At 44.0% G+C, this 17,260-nt stretch overlaps 2 protein-coding genes across 9 annotated transcripts in view; both read left to right on the plus strand.

Annotated features, from left to right (window-relative positions):
- Positions 1-2,083, plus strand: part of KIF17 (kinesin family member 17) — a 32,665-nt gene extending 30,582 nt beyond the window's left edge. For 7 of the 8 annotated variants that reach the window (XM_074975467.1, XM_074975468.1, XM_074975469.1 and 4 more), the window contains exon 14: positions 1,028-2,083. In XM_074975467.1, the coding sequence (XP_074831568.1) occupies positions 1,028-1,224 (197 nt within the window). In that variant the 3' untranslated portion in view covers positions 1,225-2,083. The remainder of the gene's footprint in view (positions 1-1,027) is intronic. The other variant, XR_012642334.1, reaches the window with a different exon arrangement.
- Positions 2,084-3,461: 1,378 nt separating this feature from the next.
- DDOST (dolichyl-diphosphooligosaccharide--protein glycosyltransferase non-catalytic subunit) lies at positions 3,462-16,403 on the plus strand. Its single transcript, XM_074934012.1, has 11 exons — positions 3,462-3,678; positions 4,999-5,109; positions 7,238-7,324; positions 7,793-7,896; positions 10,307-10,401; positions 11,187-11,280; positions 12,553-12,701; positions 13,441-13,588; positions 14,981-15,101; positions 15,527-15,633; positions 16,210-16,403. The coding sequence occupies exons 1-11, from the start codon at positions 3,513-3,515 to the stop codon at positions 16,357-16,359; spliced, it is 1,332 nt and encodes a 443-aa protein (XP_074790113.1). The 5' UTR covers positions 3,462-3,512; the 3' UTR covers positions 16,360-16,403.
- Positions 16,404-17,260: the final 857 nt, after the last annotated feature.

Here is a 17,260-nt window from a genome sequence, read left to right on the forward strand (position 1 = left end):
CCTTGATGACAAGTGCCCTTTATGTGTCTGACTCAATTTGTTTTAAGGATAGCTAAGCCCTGTAAATGTACAGCATGGGCCCATCTGGGCACAGAACTCCCGTTGAATTCAATAGGAGTCTCTTGGTGATGAGGCCCTCTGTTTTTTGGTTTTGGTTGTTTGTTCCAAAATTAATTAAAAACAAACAATGTACTGCGCTGCAGAGCTCTGCAGTCTCTGAGCCAGCACACAGAAATAAATGCAGCTGTGGATGAACGGTCACAGAGCTTTTCATCTTCAGGTCACTGGTTCCAAAATAGACTAGATAGGTCTAACAAAAGATAACCACCCTGTGGTAGCCTGAGTGAAACGGATTTTTGTGGGGTTTCAGTCTAATTCCTGTTGAAGAGCTGTCTGTATAACAAAACCCATCACCACAGTTGGTGCTAATTGGTATCCTTGCTAGCAGAGACTGGATGGGCTACAGACACTCCTATCTTACCTTTAGAAATGGTCTCATGAGGACAGGATTGAGGCACATTGATGAGGCAGCATGGAGAAATGTATCCAGTTACTTCCTCTTCTGTGAATGAACCCTATTACTGCTAGTCTCTGAGGTGCCTGTCATGGTAGCAGCTGGGCACTTCAATTACAGAGAATAAGCAGAAAGCCAGAACAAAACAAAGACATAATCAACAATTCAACCATGCATTGTGTCATGAAAGTCATTAAACTCTGGCTGTGATGCACTTTCAAGGGGATGTGGGCATCAAATCCCAAATGTGGGGGCAGTCCACTGAGAGAGCTAAGCCACCAGGCATGGGGTGTTTCACTCTCCAGATACATTGCATATTCAGATAACCAACCAATGAAATGGTCAACTCCAGTTCCTTAATATGAGTAAATTACATGCAAAAATCTGTAAATTTCCTGACTGCCTTCAATAAAATTCATGGATAAGGTTTTAATGCAGCTGGGAACTTGGAAAAGCATTGCTGAGTCTTAACAGACCAAACATGTCGGTATGTCCTGTTCCTTTACTCTGCAGCCCATCATAACTCCCCTCCTGTGCTGAATGCTCCCCTGAACAACACCACCTCCAGCATGGCACCAGTCTCTCCTTCACAGACTGTGGAGATGCCCCAGCCACGTCCTTTCCGCCTTGAGTCGCTTGACTTCACCACAGCATCCTCCAAAACAAAGCGCAAGAAGGGCAAAAACAGCTTCAGCAGCGACCCCTTCTGAGTGAAGTGGCCTCAGGTGAATACGGATCCTTCTGATTGTAGTGGCCTTCATGGACTCCAGTCCCCTGTGGCCCCTCGTGGCAGTGTCTGCTCAGATTGCAGCAACCTACCTTGGCAGTTACCCTCTTAACAATGTAGCATTTGGTGGCACAATCCTCTTATCACAGCGGCTTTTGGAAGGGACAGTTTGACTTTCCTTTGAGTTTAGGGTCAGTGGAGACAAATGCTGCTTCCAGGGGTTTTAAAGTCTGTAGTGACAACTCCAGGTTCAAGCTGGGGCTGGCACATTCCTCCATGACCTGCTTCCCTGCCACATGTGTTCAGCAAGCACTGCACATTTAGTCTTCCATTCAGGTCACTGCCACCCCCAGCAGGTGGTGGGAAGTCAAACCTCTGTATTTGGACTAAAATATTTAGGTGATGTGAGGAAATTCCTCAAAAAAAAGCCTTAAAATCACTTTCCATATTTCCCAATGCAAGTTTCCTAGACAGCACTTACTTATTTCCTTTTGGATGTCACAGCCACAACTTGAGCTCATGTCCCATACAGACTTCTCCAGTCTTAGTCCTCATTTCAATAAGACAGTGAGAAGTTCTGGCAGTATCGCTACCATATCACAGCCATTTCTGCTTTCTCTTCTCTTGAGAAAGAGTCTGAAACTGACATCATTTATGAGGCACAGACTCTGTTCTCCAAGAAAATACAGTTTGCACATTTATTCCCTGACTCCTCTAGATCAGATCAGAAACTGCAGTTCAGTGAGACAGTGGAAATGATTGCTCCTGTCCTTGTGTTCAAGATGTTGGAGTTTTGTAAACTGTATGTTGACTGTTTATATTTTAGTCATTTATCTTATGTGCAGGACATCTGGTTAATGATCACAATACATTGCCTTTTAATGACAAACTCAGTCTGACTGCTGTTATATTTAGAGTTCATGTTCCTTTGCATTTTTGCCAGATGTTGCATACATTGGCCACTATCCCTCTAGCTGTAAAACACTGGGTGGGGAGTGCCTTGCCCATCAGCTTTTGCTTCATAATCAGAAAGCCAGCATATTCTGCTGTTGATCAGCAAAAGACACTGCCTACCCTAGCTCTCCTAGACAGTGAGAGGCGACCCAAATGACAGAGGACAGCTGAGGGAAGAGGAAAGGGACACATGCTGCAGCATGGGTACGAGCACTGCCACTGGGAAATAAGCTCCCTGTGGTGGCCAATAGAGCACAGTTTACAGCCCTGCTCGGACAGTAACAGTGTTGCCTAGTCTCATGATTGCAATATCTGGTGCTTTCCATAAAGCTCCTGGAGTCATGTGATTACATGGGACATAGCTTTATTTTAACAAGTAAGTTTCTGACCCTCACAGTGGCAGCAGCATTGCTAACCCCAAATGTTCAAAAATCATGAGCTTGGCTTTCATATCATGAGCTTATGTAAAAATAATAGATTGGGTGTCCTTTTTATTGGCTTTCTGCTTTTTGAACCTTTAGGGTGCACTGGGGTCACATTATGAAGCTTTCTCCACAGCCATGAGGGATAGAAACTTCCTTTTAAGAATGAAGGCTGAAATCATCACATAGCCACGTGACTCCAGGAGCTGAGGCTTTCAGGAAAACGGCTGTTACTCTGAAACCAATAATTATCATGACACTCATGGCAAAATCATGAGTTGGCAACAACATCAACAGTAAAAACATCCCAATGGGATTCCTGAAGGGTAGGGCTGCAGCCCACAGAGACCCAGAGTGGTATGTTTAAAAATATGGTGACTTTTGAATCAATGTTATGATGGAGGGTGGCTCCTGCTTGGGAGTGGATACTGCAGTAAGCCTGGGGCATGAAGGAAACCAGGCAAGGTGACCCCTTCTCCCGTCCCGCAAGGCCTGAAAGGGGGAGGCGTGCTGCACCGGCAAGGCGCAGGCCCAGCAGCATCCACGGCAGGGGGGTGCAGGAGCAGCCCGGCCTGGGCTGGGACCGCTGCCAGCCCTTTGATGGGCCGCAGGGGGCGCTGGCTCGGAGGGCGGGGCTCAGCGCGCCCTCTGAGGAAAGGGTGCTGAGCGGGGCCCGCTGTGTGGAGTTGTCTGTCTCTGATTGGGCCCCACTCTCGAAGAGGCGGGCCTTCAGATCTCGTCCTCGGGCCCCGCGAGGGAGGGGGCGTGTGCCGGGTTGCCGATCGCTTCCGGGTCACGGATTGAGGCGGCTTTGCGTGTCCTGCCTCTACGGACAAAGTGGGTCGGCGATTGGCCGCGTCGAGAGGATCGGTTCCGGGTGAGCTTGCCCTCCCCCATGAGGAAGATGGAGGCAGCGGCCGCTCTCCCCTCAGGGCGGTTCCTGCTGCTGCTGCTGGTCGGGCTGGGCCTGGCCCGGGCGGACGGGGGGCCCCGCACCCTGGTGCTGCTGGAGAACATCAACCTGCGGGACACGCACTCGCTCTTCTTCCGGAGCCTGGCGGGTGAGGGCGGCGGCGGCGGCGCGGCGCCCCGGGGGAGTCTCAGGGGAAGGCGGGATCATGGTCTGGGGTGATGGGGATGAGGGGAGCGGCCAGGCTCGGGAGGAGCCTGGGTCTGTCACGGTGCCGCCTCGCGGCCCCCCTCCGTCTCCCCATACGGCGGCGGCGGGGCTCGGTCACTCGGAAGTGCCGCGTGTGTCAGTCAGGGCGTGTGGGGGGATGCTGCCCTGCTCCGTACCTGGGCTGCTTGTTGTCGCTCTGCTGAAGGGCGTCACGTTGGTTAGACTTACATGTCCCGGTGTTAAGAAAAGGAGAACTAACAAATTTAATTGAGCATGAGTGGGGGGGGGGAATAAACATTATTCTCCCCCCCCCCCCCACTGTTCCTCACACGTTCTTGTCAACCGCTGGAAATGACCCACCTTGATTATCACTACAAAAACTTCCCTCCTCCTCCCCCCCCTCCCCCCGCTCTCCTGCTGGTAATAGCTCACCTTACCTGATCACTCTCTTACAGTGTGTATGGTAACACCCATTGTTTCATGTTCTCTGTATATATAAAATCTCCCCACTGTATTTTCTCCTGCGTGCATCCGATGAAGTGAGCTGTAGCTCATGAAAGCTTATGCTCAAATAAATTTGTTAGTCTCTAAGGTGCCGCAAGTCCTCCTGTTCTTTTTGCAGGTACAGACTAACACGGCTGCTACTCTGAAACCCATCTCCCAGTATTGGCTGTAGTCCCTGCTGCCCAGATCTCACTAGAGCTTTTGGTTCTTTCCTGTGTGTGTTTCCCTTTCTGGTGTTCATGTGATCCACAAGTTTTATCAGGGTTTGATTCACATCAAAGACATGCATGAAAATGCTATGGAGAGTGCAGAGGTTCTTGTTTGTTTTTAATTTGGTTTGTCCAAAAAGTCTCTGTTCCCTGAGCACTGTGGACTAGATTGTAAGTACCAAGAAGTGTCACTGCTTGGAGGCTGACAGGAACAATTCTGCAGACAGTGCTCACCGGAGTACTGAGAAAATAAGTGTACTGTGGAAGAGTAAAATGCTTGACTTAGACGTCTATGTAGCAACTTTAAAAGTATCGAGGAGTCTGGTGGCACCTTAAAGACTAACAGATTTATTTGGGCATAAGCTTTCGTGGGTAAAAGAGCCACTTCTTCAGACGCATGACACCTTAAAAAATATGGCAACCACATGGTTAGATTGTAATGGGTAATACTAAGTTAAGGGCCATCTTATCTCATTTAACTTACACTTTTTTAAAATTAAAGTTGTGTCAAAGTACTCATGGCTATGCTCTTTGTTTTCTGGATGCAGATAGAGGCTTTGACCTCACTTTCAGGACTGCTGATGACCCTGGCCTGTCCCTCATAAAATATGGAGAATTTCTGTATGACAACTTGATTATTTTCTCCCCATCTGTAGAAGGTAAGAGATCCTTTTGCATAAAGGAAAAGACTCAGAAATTAAGTTGTATAATACTTTGAGACCCTTGGAGAAGACACACTAGATCTGTAATGTGCCTTGCAGATATTAGCTAACCTTCACAACACTCATTTGAGGTGGGTCTTTTACTGTTCCAGTTTTCCAGATAGGGAGGCAAGAGACTTACCCAGGGTGAAACAATGAGTGGTGGCAAAGCGAGGCCTAGTCCTAACTCCCAGTCTCCTGCTCTAACCATGAGAATGCTTTTCTTAGGTTTGATAAAACTGATCAATGTATTCTTCTGACTTGCTTCATTTTTGACCTTGAGGTGGTTTTTGGGGCCTGTCCCTGAGATGTAGACTGACAGGTGTATTCTTCACTCATCATTAGGCAATTTGTGGCAGGAGCTGTATGCATTTTAAGCAGTTAAATGGTCATCAAGCTGCTTCTAAAAGTGGGGGAGCCTGTAGAACAAAGAATAAGCAAAAAATATAGCTGATTGCCGGTCCAAAGCAATAGCAGCCACTGTTAAGTATCTATTTTCTGTAAACACCCTTTCATTACCATTGTTTGCTGTGATAGTAACTGTCATGTCTGTTAATAATTCTCAGACCGCTTTATAATCCCTCTGTTGTATCTAGAATGATGGTATTGTGATTCAGTTAAAAAAAAATTCTTCAATATGTATCTTTGGAGCAGTGCTTCCATAGATTAACAAATGCACTGTTCTAAAATTCTATAACTAAAAGATGAAATAACACTGTCATTATTTGAAATGCCTTGATTTTAAGTGTAGTAGTAGTGATTTTTCTAACTCATACCAAAATGTCTGGATTCTCTCTCTACCACTATTAACAGCCTGAATCAGACTTGATGCGGGATCATTAATAGCAACCTTTTTGAAATACAGCCCTTCAAGAAAGTGAGAGATCAGGTGATATTGGTGTGATGAGAGAGCCAAGGAAGATGTTCGAAAAGGAACACTGTCACTTAGCAAGAGTGGAGAGCTAGCTGATTGTGTGTGAATGAATAGTGAACTGAATAGTATAATCTGTAGCCCCAGGTTATAGCATACTTAACTTCAGGTGAGCCTCAGAGAAAGTGTCAGGTAACTTTAATTTTGAACATTACTACTAGGACTGGGATATTGGAATCAGATCCTTAGGAGAACTAACTACAGAGCTGTGCAAGAAGAAGCTAATGCCTCATGATATGTAGGAACCCTTTTTAAACTACTTCAGAGCTAAATTTTAGAGTGTGGCATACAGTGTCTTCCTCATGTGACCTGTTCTTAATCTCTAACTTACTCCACTTCTGACGTTCTCTCGGTGTTCTGTTTTCTTTTTACAATATCTTAATTAAGGAAGTGAGAGTAAAGTTTTTGGCTGTACCTCTTTCATCTTGCAGAGATACATGTTTCTCTAAATCCTTTTGCTTTCTCTTTGTATATTGGTTATTGTAGCTATACTGAAGTTTAATTAAATTTGATTTTGTTAAAGAAAGGAATGAGTGAGAGATTCCTCATCATTTTCCAGGAATGCTTGCACTGGAGCCAGTTGTAATTCAGCTTTCACAAGAAGGAATAATTAATATTTACTCTTGTTGACAGATCTCTCTCTCTCTCTCTCTCTCTCTCTCTCTCTCTCTCTCTGTCTCAATGCAGAGGTCTCTCACTAGCTTTAAAATGTAGAATTTCTACCTGCAAACAGATAAGAATTTTATCTTGGGGTGAGGTGAGGAAGAAGCAAATTAACTACATGTAATCAAAAGAAAAGTATGTCTTTAAATATGCCCAAACAAATAATAATAATAGTCAATGAATTTTGTTAAGGTTTATTTCTCTGCAACTGAGATTGAATGGCTAGTTCTATGCCTTTAAAGGCTGGATTTTATGGCTATCTTTGTCTTCCTTCTGAAGGAATTAATCCTCCCTTTTAATCTATGTTGGCCATAGGTGTATGTGGCTTCAGGACCCTGCTTGGGCACCTCCTGTGCCTACTACTCTGACACAGCTTCTCTATTAATTGTCCTCACCACCCTTGTATTTCCCTCTCCACCTTTGCTCCGAAGCACTGGTAAAATAGTTTGCTGTCAGCTTTTTGAATCACTAATGTCTGGTGCATCTTTTCAGATTTTGGCGGAAACATCAATATGGAGACAATTACTGCTTTCATTGATGGAGGCGGAAGTGTCCTTGTGGCTGCCAGTTCTGACATTGGTCAGTAAAACCTGCATGTCAAAAAAATGGGTGCAAATGTTGGCTTTTTGTTTTATTGCTGTGTAATAAGAGTTTGCTGGATATAGAGAGCACAAATCAGTCCTGTAGGGGAAGTTGTCTTCCTTGTCATGGGAGCTCTTAGAACTCTGGCTGCAACCTTTTTTTAAAGGGGAACTTCAAAAGCTAAAACTGTACAGTACTCTGTGCATTTAAAACATGCTACAAATCTTAATCTTCACAATGCTCCGAAGGAATTGGTGGTAAAGAAAAAAATAATGTCTTAATTTCACTTTCCAAAGAAAGTTGAGTTCAGCCAAGAGTTGTGTACTGAGTGCACCCAGCAGCCTGGTTAGCAGATAAATCATTAGCGCACAAATCAGGGTTGTCCTTTGTTTTTATTTTGATTATTTAGTTGCTTTTGTGTCTTGTACAAACTGTAAATTGGGAATCCACTTCTCTATCCTTTAGGTGATCCTCTGCGAGAGCTGGGCAGTGAGTGTGGAATAGAGTTTGATGAGGAAAGGACAGCAGTCATTGACCATCACAACTATGATATCTCAGACCCAGGCCAGGTAAAAGTCTAGACACTGAATTCTTTGGGTATATCCGGGGCTTGAGGAAACTCGTCTTAGCTAGTACATTGCTTCTGGGAAGGAATTTTATTTTTTAGCAGTTGGCTGTAAGGGCTGGAGACAAAACTTGTCTGTCTTCTTCCTTTGCCTCTTCTTTCCCCTCCTACCCTTGCTCATTCCAAAGATTGTTTTGAGTAGCAGCTGTGAATCTTATTGAATGACATGCTGCTTTTACTATTGCTCTTCTCTTTAATATGAGATTGCAGTTTATCATGCACCTTTGATCTATGCCTAGACAATTTCTAACATTCCAGTCACACTGAGCAGTTAAAAACCACCATCTGGAATAGTCAGGGGTTCACTGTATTGGACCTTGAACCACTCGGGGGTAGGAGATAGGAATTCCCTTTCTAGTGAAATATGGCACTTCATAGAATCATAGAATATCAGGGTTGGAAGGGACCTCAGGAGGTCATCTAGTCCAACCCCCTGCTCAAAGTAGGACCAGTCCCCAACTAAATCATCCCAGCCAGGGCTTTGTCAAGCCTGACCTTAAAAACCTCCAAGGAAGGAGATTCCACCACCTCCCTAGGTAATGCATTCCAGTGCTTCACCACCCTCCTAGTGAAAAAGTTTTTCCTAATATCCAACCTAAACCTCCCTCACTGCAACTTGAGACCATTATTCCTTGTTCTATCATCTGCTACCACTGAGGACAATCTACCACTTCCTTTTATCCATGATGGGTCGGGAGATAGAATGTTATGCTTAGTAGCCAGACATATAAAAAAGGTAAACTCTAGCGCAAGACACAGGGACAAAGAGAGATCAATATAGAAAACTCTGGAGAAGTTCTTCAAATGTATGTGATATCTTGATATTTCTGTCCTTGCATGGTCTATCTGGTTGGACGCATGGTTCTGAAATATCTGTCTTTACAGGAGAGAGACAAGATGTCCCAATAATGTTTGAGAGTTATGAACATTGTAACAGAGCTTTTTCGTAAAATATGTGGGGCACACACAATCCCCGATGGATGGGGGAATCACCATTGCTTTGGGATGCCTATGTAACTTATTAGTTGTGTAGATTTTGCAAACTTTCCTTTTCTACCGTACCATCTTCTGCTCGCTATCAAATCAATCTTATGGAACTTGGAGATTCATAATTTGTAGCTAAATACAGGTTCTTCCCAGACAGTAGGTAGTTGAAGGCCTATCCAATATCATTGAAGGAATAAGTATAACAGTGGTTTTCAACCTTTTTTTAATTGCAGACCCCTAAAAAATTTCAAATGGTGGTGTGGACCCCTTTGGAAATTTTAGACATAGTCTGCAGACCCCAGGTTGAACACCCCTGTTCTATGGTAACAACAGCCTTTCGTGGACCCCTTAGACATAGTCTGAGGGTGGAAACCATGGCTCTATAGGTTCATGAGGCCTTTGATTTCACTGAGGTGCTGTTATTTAGACTCTCTTAATATGCTTAGTTCTTGAATTGGTACCTCTTCTAGTATGTTATAATAGCTGAATACTTCCTGGTTGAAACAAAAAATTCTTTCAGTGGAAAAACCTGACTAAAACTCAGTACAGTAAGCACAGTAACTACCCTTCTGGATACACAACTGTCCCTTAGAGAGAATTCTTCTGAGTGACTATAAGTTACATCACCATTTAATTATGGCAGCTCCTGACAACACGCTGTAAGCTTAATGAAACTATTCCTTACTTAAGAACATCTTGTGTCCTAGAGCAAGGCCCTGCAGGCCAAGAGGAACCAAAGTGCTCTAGGATGGGCTGTGTAAGTGTCATGGACTGAGGCTTTAGGCAGCAGCTGTCCCCCAGTATCTTCTGGCACTTTGGAATGCAGATTTTTCCGTGTTGTACTTTCTTGACACGCTTTTTCCGCTATGCTGAAATCTCTTCTACAGTGTTCACATTAGCTTGTGGCAGCAATCAGAACAAATAGGAATTGATAAACACATGTTCCTGCAAGAGATCTGCATTTGTTGCCCTGGGATTTACCTTCCTTCTGATTTAAGCTTCCTAATATGCAACTCACAAGACAGAAAACCTGCTCTAAACTGTAACAAGCAGGGGCTGTTGTCTTTTCCCTGAGGGCTTCTAAGCATGTGCGTGATTTCTTCTCCTGCTCTTACCTCCTCCGTCCCCTTGCTCAGTGTTACAATTCTTCGTCCTACCAAGAGGCCAGGTGAGACTATGCAGAGCCAATTAATGCTACTTCAAAGCTCTGGAAGGGCAGCTGTAGAACATGAGGTGGGGTGTTGTGCAGATCACTAGCCATAGAGTGGCAAGCAGACACACATGTTAACAAGTTGTCTGTGCATTAATTACATTGTCCAGTAGCTTGTGAAAGCTTACCACAGGTCTCTTATGTTTCCTCCCTGAAGCATACGCTCATTGTTGCAGACTCTGAAAATCTACTGAAGGCTCCCACAATTGTGGGGAAAACTCCATTAAACCCTGTTCTCTTCCGAGGAGTCGGGTAAGTGAACTACGAGGCAAGGCTGGCAAGTGGGGCTGTAACTGAGAACAAGAGGTCTCTGTTGGGATGGGTTTCTTGCCACTATCTTCCCTCCCTATAGGTTATAAGCCTAGGGCTGGGGTAGGCACTATTATAAACAAAGCATCATAGGTTGGGTTTTGGTTTCTTCAATTGCGATGCAGCAGGCATTTGGTCCTTTCACAGGATGGAAGTGGAGGGAGGGGGGCTGAGGGCAGGCAAGAACGGCGCAGACTTCATGCTGGTTGGGTAGCCAAAGGCTATTCCTCATCTCTCAATCCAGTTATAAACTTCCTTGAAACAGAAAACTTTTAATATTTTACTTATTGCTGTTTACTCTGTTTCGCTCTACTTGGACAATGAAAGTAATCCATTCACTTCCCTGTTCTCATGTAGTCATGTTTTTTAAACTATTTGTGTTGGAATTTAGAACATAGAAGCACTTCTGTTGATGTCAAGTTTTGTAAAGGGTTGTTCTTAAAGAAGCTTCAGTCTTTGATGTGATAGCATAACTATTCACAGTTGTTTAAAGAAATGCTATTTTAAAGTCAACAGCTGATATAAAATCAATTGGGCCTGATTGACTTCAGTGTGTGTTTTTGTCACTAATTTCAGGGGGAGCTGAGTCAGTCCCATGGTTCTCAACCTCTGTGAATTTCATATTTGTTAGCAGATTTTAGTGCACACGAAACTTCTTGGGCAGGTATCTCAGGTTTGACCAGCTTTCAGGTATCTTCCTGGTACTTTGATTGTCTCTCTCGCCACAGGATGGTGGCTGATCCTGATAACCCTCTGGTACTAGATATCTTGACTGGCTCCTCTACATCTTACTCCTTCTTCCCAGATAAGCCCATCACACAGGTACGCACAATTATCTTTGTCCTCTTTTGCTTCTAATCCTGTGGAATTAATTACCTCTCTTTCAACAGTTTAAAAATGGATCAAGAGATGTAACTCAAGTGCTTATTATAGTCTGTGTCAAATACTTATGGGTTTTTTGAAAGCTCCCTTCCACGGTCTCTTAGTACTATATATTTTCAAATATCATGGAAATCTTTCTTGCAGTTTCATTGGATCCAAATGGAAAAAGCCTAACAAGACTGCATTGGAAGGAATATCAGCTCTTAACTTTGATACTGTTTTGCTGTATCAAAGGGGCTGAATTCAAACTGGTGATATAGAAGCAAAAGGCTCTCAATCCCATGCTACTGTGGCAGGCAATAGAATTTGAAGCCTTTTTCCTCTAAGATGCTGGTAGAATTTGGGCTAAGTTGGTAGTAATTGAAAGCTATTGCCATCTTCCAGCGGGACTGTGACCAGTGTGAAATGAAGAGGTTCCTCTGTTTAGTTTTGAGGCTCTGTAGCTGGCAAGGGGCTAAAAGGTGCAGTTGGCCGATTCTGGGAGATTAGTGTCTCAGTTGTGTTGAAGCCTCCTGCTTCTCCACTTGAGTAGTGCAGTAATCCTCAAAAATGCATTGTGTGCTATGTCTTATTGACATGATGAAATGAAAATGTAGAGGAAAAATAATAGTTGGGAGCTGGCATGAGTGGGACTTAACTGACAGCAAATGTGTTCAACTTCTGTCTGCTTAACATGCTCTTCCATAATGGGTATTTGAACAGGCAGATGAGTAGTTTAAACATTCCCTTTAATTAGGTCTATGAGGTTTGACAAGAGTTCTGACAAGACAGTAATAACTTGGATTGTACTTGTTTAGCCCAGCCAGACCTAGCAGCAAAGTTAAAGATCATCCAATATCATTTAATTCTCAGACATTTCCCTGCTGCTATTAACTATTTAAACCTAATGGATAATACTGCATGGCTAGTTTCCGTACTTGCCTAAAAAAGCAGCTTAAAGCCCTGATGCCTTCTTTCCATATATATATAACATGTGGGTTTCTGGTTACTTTTACTTGCCATGTGATCTTGAGCACACCATCTCTGTGCCTTTATTTCTCTTCATGCTGTTTGTTTGTGGTATTTGTTTAGCAAATAAGAATCCAGGCTTACTATGTGTCTTGTCTGTACAGTATCCAGCCCATTGTGGTCCTTATCTCAGTTGGGGCCTCAAGATGCTACTGTAATACAAATCATTAGTGCTGATTTAAATCTGTTCTTGTCCAATTTCAGTACCCTCATGCTGTTGGGAAGAATACCCTTTTGATTGCTGGTCTCCAGGCCAGGAACAATGCCCGTGTCGTTTTCAGTGGCTCCTTGGATTTCTTCAGTGATGCTTTCTTCAACTCTGCTGTGCAGAAAGCTACACCTGGCTCTCAGAGGTGACTAGCTTGACATGGTCTTCTGTAGGTAGGGTGGGGTATTCGGGTTTTTTCTGCCCAAGTGGTTTGGGTTCCTCTTTGATCAAGGATCCTTAGCAGGTGATGAGAACTAATTGCGTCAAAGATGACTGATGGGATATACTGAATACTATCATAACTATTCAGCCGTGCTACTGTAAAATCTACACTGTTTAGGTTATATTAAAGCTTAAGAAGAAGATGAAACTTCCTTTAAGTGCAGTGCAAATTGTCAAGCCGGCTAACACATATAGCTGTCTCCTGTCCTTATAGAAACCCTGATATTAGGTGTGTAAGAAGCAGTTTCTGCATCCATTGTATTCAGAGATGCTGTGAACACAGTTCATAATGTGGGCACAGCTCTTACTTGGAAATTTTGACATAGAATATTATACTCTGAGCATTGATGTGTATCAGTTCAGTGTGCAGGTTGGAAACCTGGGCACTGAATTCCTTTCGGTGCTGATCTGTTAAAATATGTTTTGCTGTATTTTAAACAACTACCTGGAAGACTAACAGACAGTTGGGATTTAAAGATCAAACAGTCTTACAGGAAAACTTTCAAGTAATGTGATCGTTTAAAATGGGTGCTGACTTTCTGACCTGGCATTTAGTTCTTGGGGAAACTTCATAGGATACCTGACCAAAAAAATGCTCAGTCCTATGAATGCCCTCCGATGCAGTGTCTCTCACTATGCTTCTGTTCTCTCACCATCTCTAGGTACTCTCAGACTGGTAACTACGAGCTGGCTGTTGCCTTGTCCCGTTGGGTATTCAAGGAAGAGGGTGTGCTGCGGGTTGGAGAGGTATCTCACCATCGTGTAGGGGAGACATTACCACCTAATGCCTACACTGTCACCGACCTTGTGGTAAGACTGACTTTAGGAAAATGAGTCAAATAGACTTGTGCAGAGAGACTGTACTCTTGTTCGTTGGGCTAGAAGTGTTGTGGAAGCAGATTTATCTCCTCTTTATTGGTTGGAAAGGTGATGGCTGGCACCCAGGGCCTCACCAGCCAAGGTGTGAAATTTCAGAGGGCATGAGGATATATAACCCAGTGGGGTTTTTCTTCCTCGTAATTGTAGGAACTGTCCCCTTCTTGACAGTGTTTCTCCACTAATGTGAAGGCAGTCTACCTAACCTTTAGTTCCTATATGTAACTTTCACTTAATACTAAATTTCAGACTGCTCATGGCTCATACTTGAGTATCATACAATATTAAGTGGCAGCAGCAGCCAGCTCTGGAGAAGTCTGTTCTGTTAGTAAACTTACTTAATGCTTAAGTTGAGGGGGGTTGGTTATCCTTGCGAATGGTTTCTCTTCAGTCATGAACCTTGCTGATAAACAGGTATCTGAGCCTGATCGAAAGCATATGCTGGAATTTTGTCTTCCCTGTTACCTCCATTTCACTCAGACTCGTGATGCCAAGCTTCATTATACAAAAAGAGTACATTGGCAAGCCTGAAATACCATGTTGCTTTAAATAGAAATTGCAGCTATATACTGGGGGGACAGCTTAGCGTGACCTAGAGAGTTTTTAAGTATAGCACTCTCAAATTCAAGTGAATTCTACATTGATGTGCCCACTCACTGATTTGCTACTGAATATTGGCTTGATTTTCAGTGCATGGTAGCTCAACTGCATTTCCAAGCGTGGAAACTCACATAGACTCTTAAGTTGGAAATAGCAGTTATTGGAAAATTCCCCGTTGTCCCCCTTGATTTCATGGAAAGTGGAGTTCATAGTTTAGGACTGAGATTTCTATTGAATGGATTTCAGGTGTCACTCTTAGCTCACTGATAGGGCCCTACCAAATTCACTGTCCATTTTAGTCAATTTCGCGTTTTTAGGTGTTCATGTTTTCAGGTGGGGGGTCCTGATCCAAAAGGGGGGGGGCTGTGCGGGGGGGTCACAAAATTGCCACCCTCACTTCTCTGCTGCCTTCAGGGCTGTGCGCAGCTGCAGAGCTTCCTACAGCTGGGGGAGATAGCTGGAGCTGAGTCTGGTCCCCTCCCAAGAATGGCCGTTCAGGGAAAAAGGAAGTCCTGTCTCTCCCCAGCTTGAGCCCAGTGAATGGTAGGAGCCTTCGGCTGCGTCCCCTGCCCCTCCCCTCCAATAACTACATTTCACAGGGGAGGTCTGCTTTCATGGTCCATGACATGTTTTTCACAGCTGTGACTTTGGTAGGGCCCTACTCATTAACAATGTGTCCTCTTCCTTTATGTCTCTGTTAATGCAGCGTGCATTTGTATGTTACAGGAGTACAGCATTGTGATTGAAAAGCTCTCTGAAGGGAGGTGGGTCCCCTTTGATGGCGATGATATTCAGCTGGAGTTTGTCCGCATTGATCCATTTGTAAGGACTTTCCTGAAGAAAAATGGTAGGGCTCCTATCAGACAATTTAATGTTTTCTGCCCTATGGCTTTGTTAACAATAACACAAGACTGGGTGTTGACTTCTTCCCCCACCACTGAAACTCACCTCGCTCGTATCTATTGACTTGGAATGCTACGGTTCTTCTGAGCAGGTAGTGTATAGAATCTCTATGGGAAGCATGCGCCACTGTTAAGAGGAAGGGTGCACTTCACACAGCTCTCCTACAGCTCCTTCTTCCAGTGGAGCAGCTTTGGGTTCCAGAGGCTAGTTTTCAATCTGGATGAAAAGCTCCACAAAGTGGGTTTGGGGGAGACAAAGGGCCATTACAAATGGAAGGAGGTGAGGAAAGAACTTCCAATGAGGGATCTTAACTCCTAATGCTCTTGTTCTATTTACTGTGTAATTTAAATGGCCCTGCCTCTCCCCTAGGTGGCAGATATAGTGTGCAGTTCAAGCTGCCGGATGTCTATGGAGTGTTTCAGTTTAAAGTGGATTATAACAGGCTGGGATACACCCACCTGTACTCCTCTACACAGGTAAATAGTTTGAATTATCTTGTCTGTGTGGTAGGAAATGTAAGAGTACTGGTTGAGATTTTAAACTTTGCAAATGTTTTGAGTGGATACCACATGGGCTGTTAATCTTAATGACCATGAAGTTGCATCCAGCCTTCCTTTGTGCGTGAAATGGATTTGAAAGCTATCTTACTCTGTGACCATCTTCAGTTATATTTAGGAAGGCCTGGAAATAAGCCTCTGTAGAGAGCGTTTTACCCTCATTAAACACATTCTTGTCTCAAGGCAGTGCTGGACACCTGCCAGCACTGCCTGCACTGACGCTTAAGGTTTGCCAACATGCTTCTACAGAAGTTGAGGATTTGGAGCTTAAAACTCTCATTTAAAAACAAGAGATATAATTGAACCACTTCTAGGAGCTCTCATACATGTATCTTTCCAGTAAGGTAATCCTGGTTCTACAGTCGTCTGAGTGGGGCATTGTGAGAATGGGCATTAAGTTAAATAACACATCTAGAGCTGAGATAGTCCTGCCACACAGAGGACTAAATGACCTTATCTCCTGTGACCCTGGTCTTGTGTTCTTTTCTCTCCCAGGTGTCTGTGCGTCCCCTCCAGCACACACAGTATGAGCGTTTTATCCCCTCGGCGTATCCATATTATGCCAGTGCCTTCTCCATGATGATAGGCCTCTTCATGTTCAGCATCGTCTTCTTGCACATGAAGGAGAAGGAGAAATCTGACTGAGATATCATCTCAGCCGGAGGAAGAGCCCTCATCCAAGACATTGGCTCCATGTGGAGACTGGCAGCACTCAGGGCACAGATTATAAATGTTTGGGGACTGGAATCCTCAGGTGGTAGGAGCCAGATGAGCTATGGGGGTTTTTAAGATAAGAGTGACTAGTGGGAGAAAAATTGAAAACTTTTGTCTGAGAGGAAGCCACTGATGTCCACAAGAGATCAAAATGTTTGGCAGTGCAATGGCAATTCCAATATTGGTGTTTCATGAGGAGAAAAAAAAAAAACTAAAACAATTTTTATTATTTCCACCCCTTCTCAGAAAGGCTCTTGCCTCAAGATTGTTCTCATTTCCAGAATAAAGATTTGTTCCTCTCACCTTCTGCTGAAGTTTCTGACTTGTCACTGTGGTTAGATTTTCAGCTGCATGTGTGTGTTCTCAGTGTGTGCTGCCCCAGCTCTGCGCAGACAGCTGGCATAGCAGACCTCGAGCAAACCACCCAATGACCACAAGATCCATTAAGGTACGAAGGCACCAGGCCAGGTTTGTCGACAAGGCACCGTAATAGCACCTGGCATACTCTACAGGGATACTAAGACCTGTATGCCCGTGACAATGGACGCAGCTCAGTGAATGGCAGGACCTTCCATGTTCCCCCCCTTGGCTGGACAAAGATACTGCCTCTGATACAGTTATACCCTGATACAAACAAGTTAATACTGCCTCTGACATAGTTAGTTACTGCCCCCAGACATGGCTAGTTATCACCCATCACCTTGTACATGTTGGCTTGATCAAAACATTTTTATTGCATACTGTCATCCTGACCTTCTCTTTTAGGAGGGGGTCAGTATGTTCCTGTTATCCTTGTGGAATATTTTTGTTCCATCCTTGATATGGGGATGTT

Source organism: Natator depressus, chromosome 18, assembly GCF_965152275.1.
Source record: "Natator depressus isolate rNatDep1 chromosome 18, rNatDep2.hap1, whole genome shotgun sequence".
Lineage (NCBI taxonomy): Eukaryota > Metazoa > Chordata > Testudines > Cheloniidae > Natator > Natator depressus.

Excerpts from the sequence above, each read along its gene's own strand:
- DDOST (XM_074934012.1), top strand. The coding sequence starts at position 3,513 with ATGAGGAAGATGGAGGCAGCGGCCGCTCTCCCCTCAGGGCGGTTCCTG. Across the intron at positions 7,325-7,792 it reads GGCTGCCAGTTCTGACATTG|GTGATCCTCTGCGAGAGCTG; the intron begins GTCAGTAAAACC and ends TCTATCCTTTAG. Across the intron at positions 12,702-13,440 it reads GCTACACCTGGCTCTCAGAG|GTACTCTCAGACTGGTAACT; the intron begins GTGACTAGCTTG and ends CACCATCTCTAG.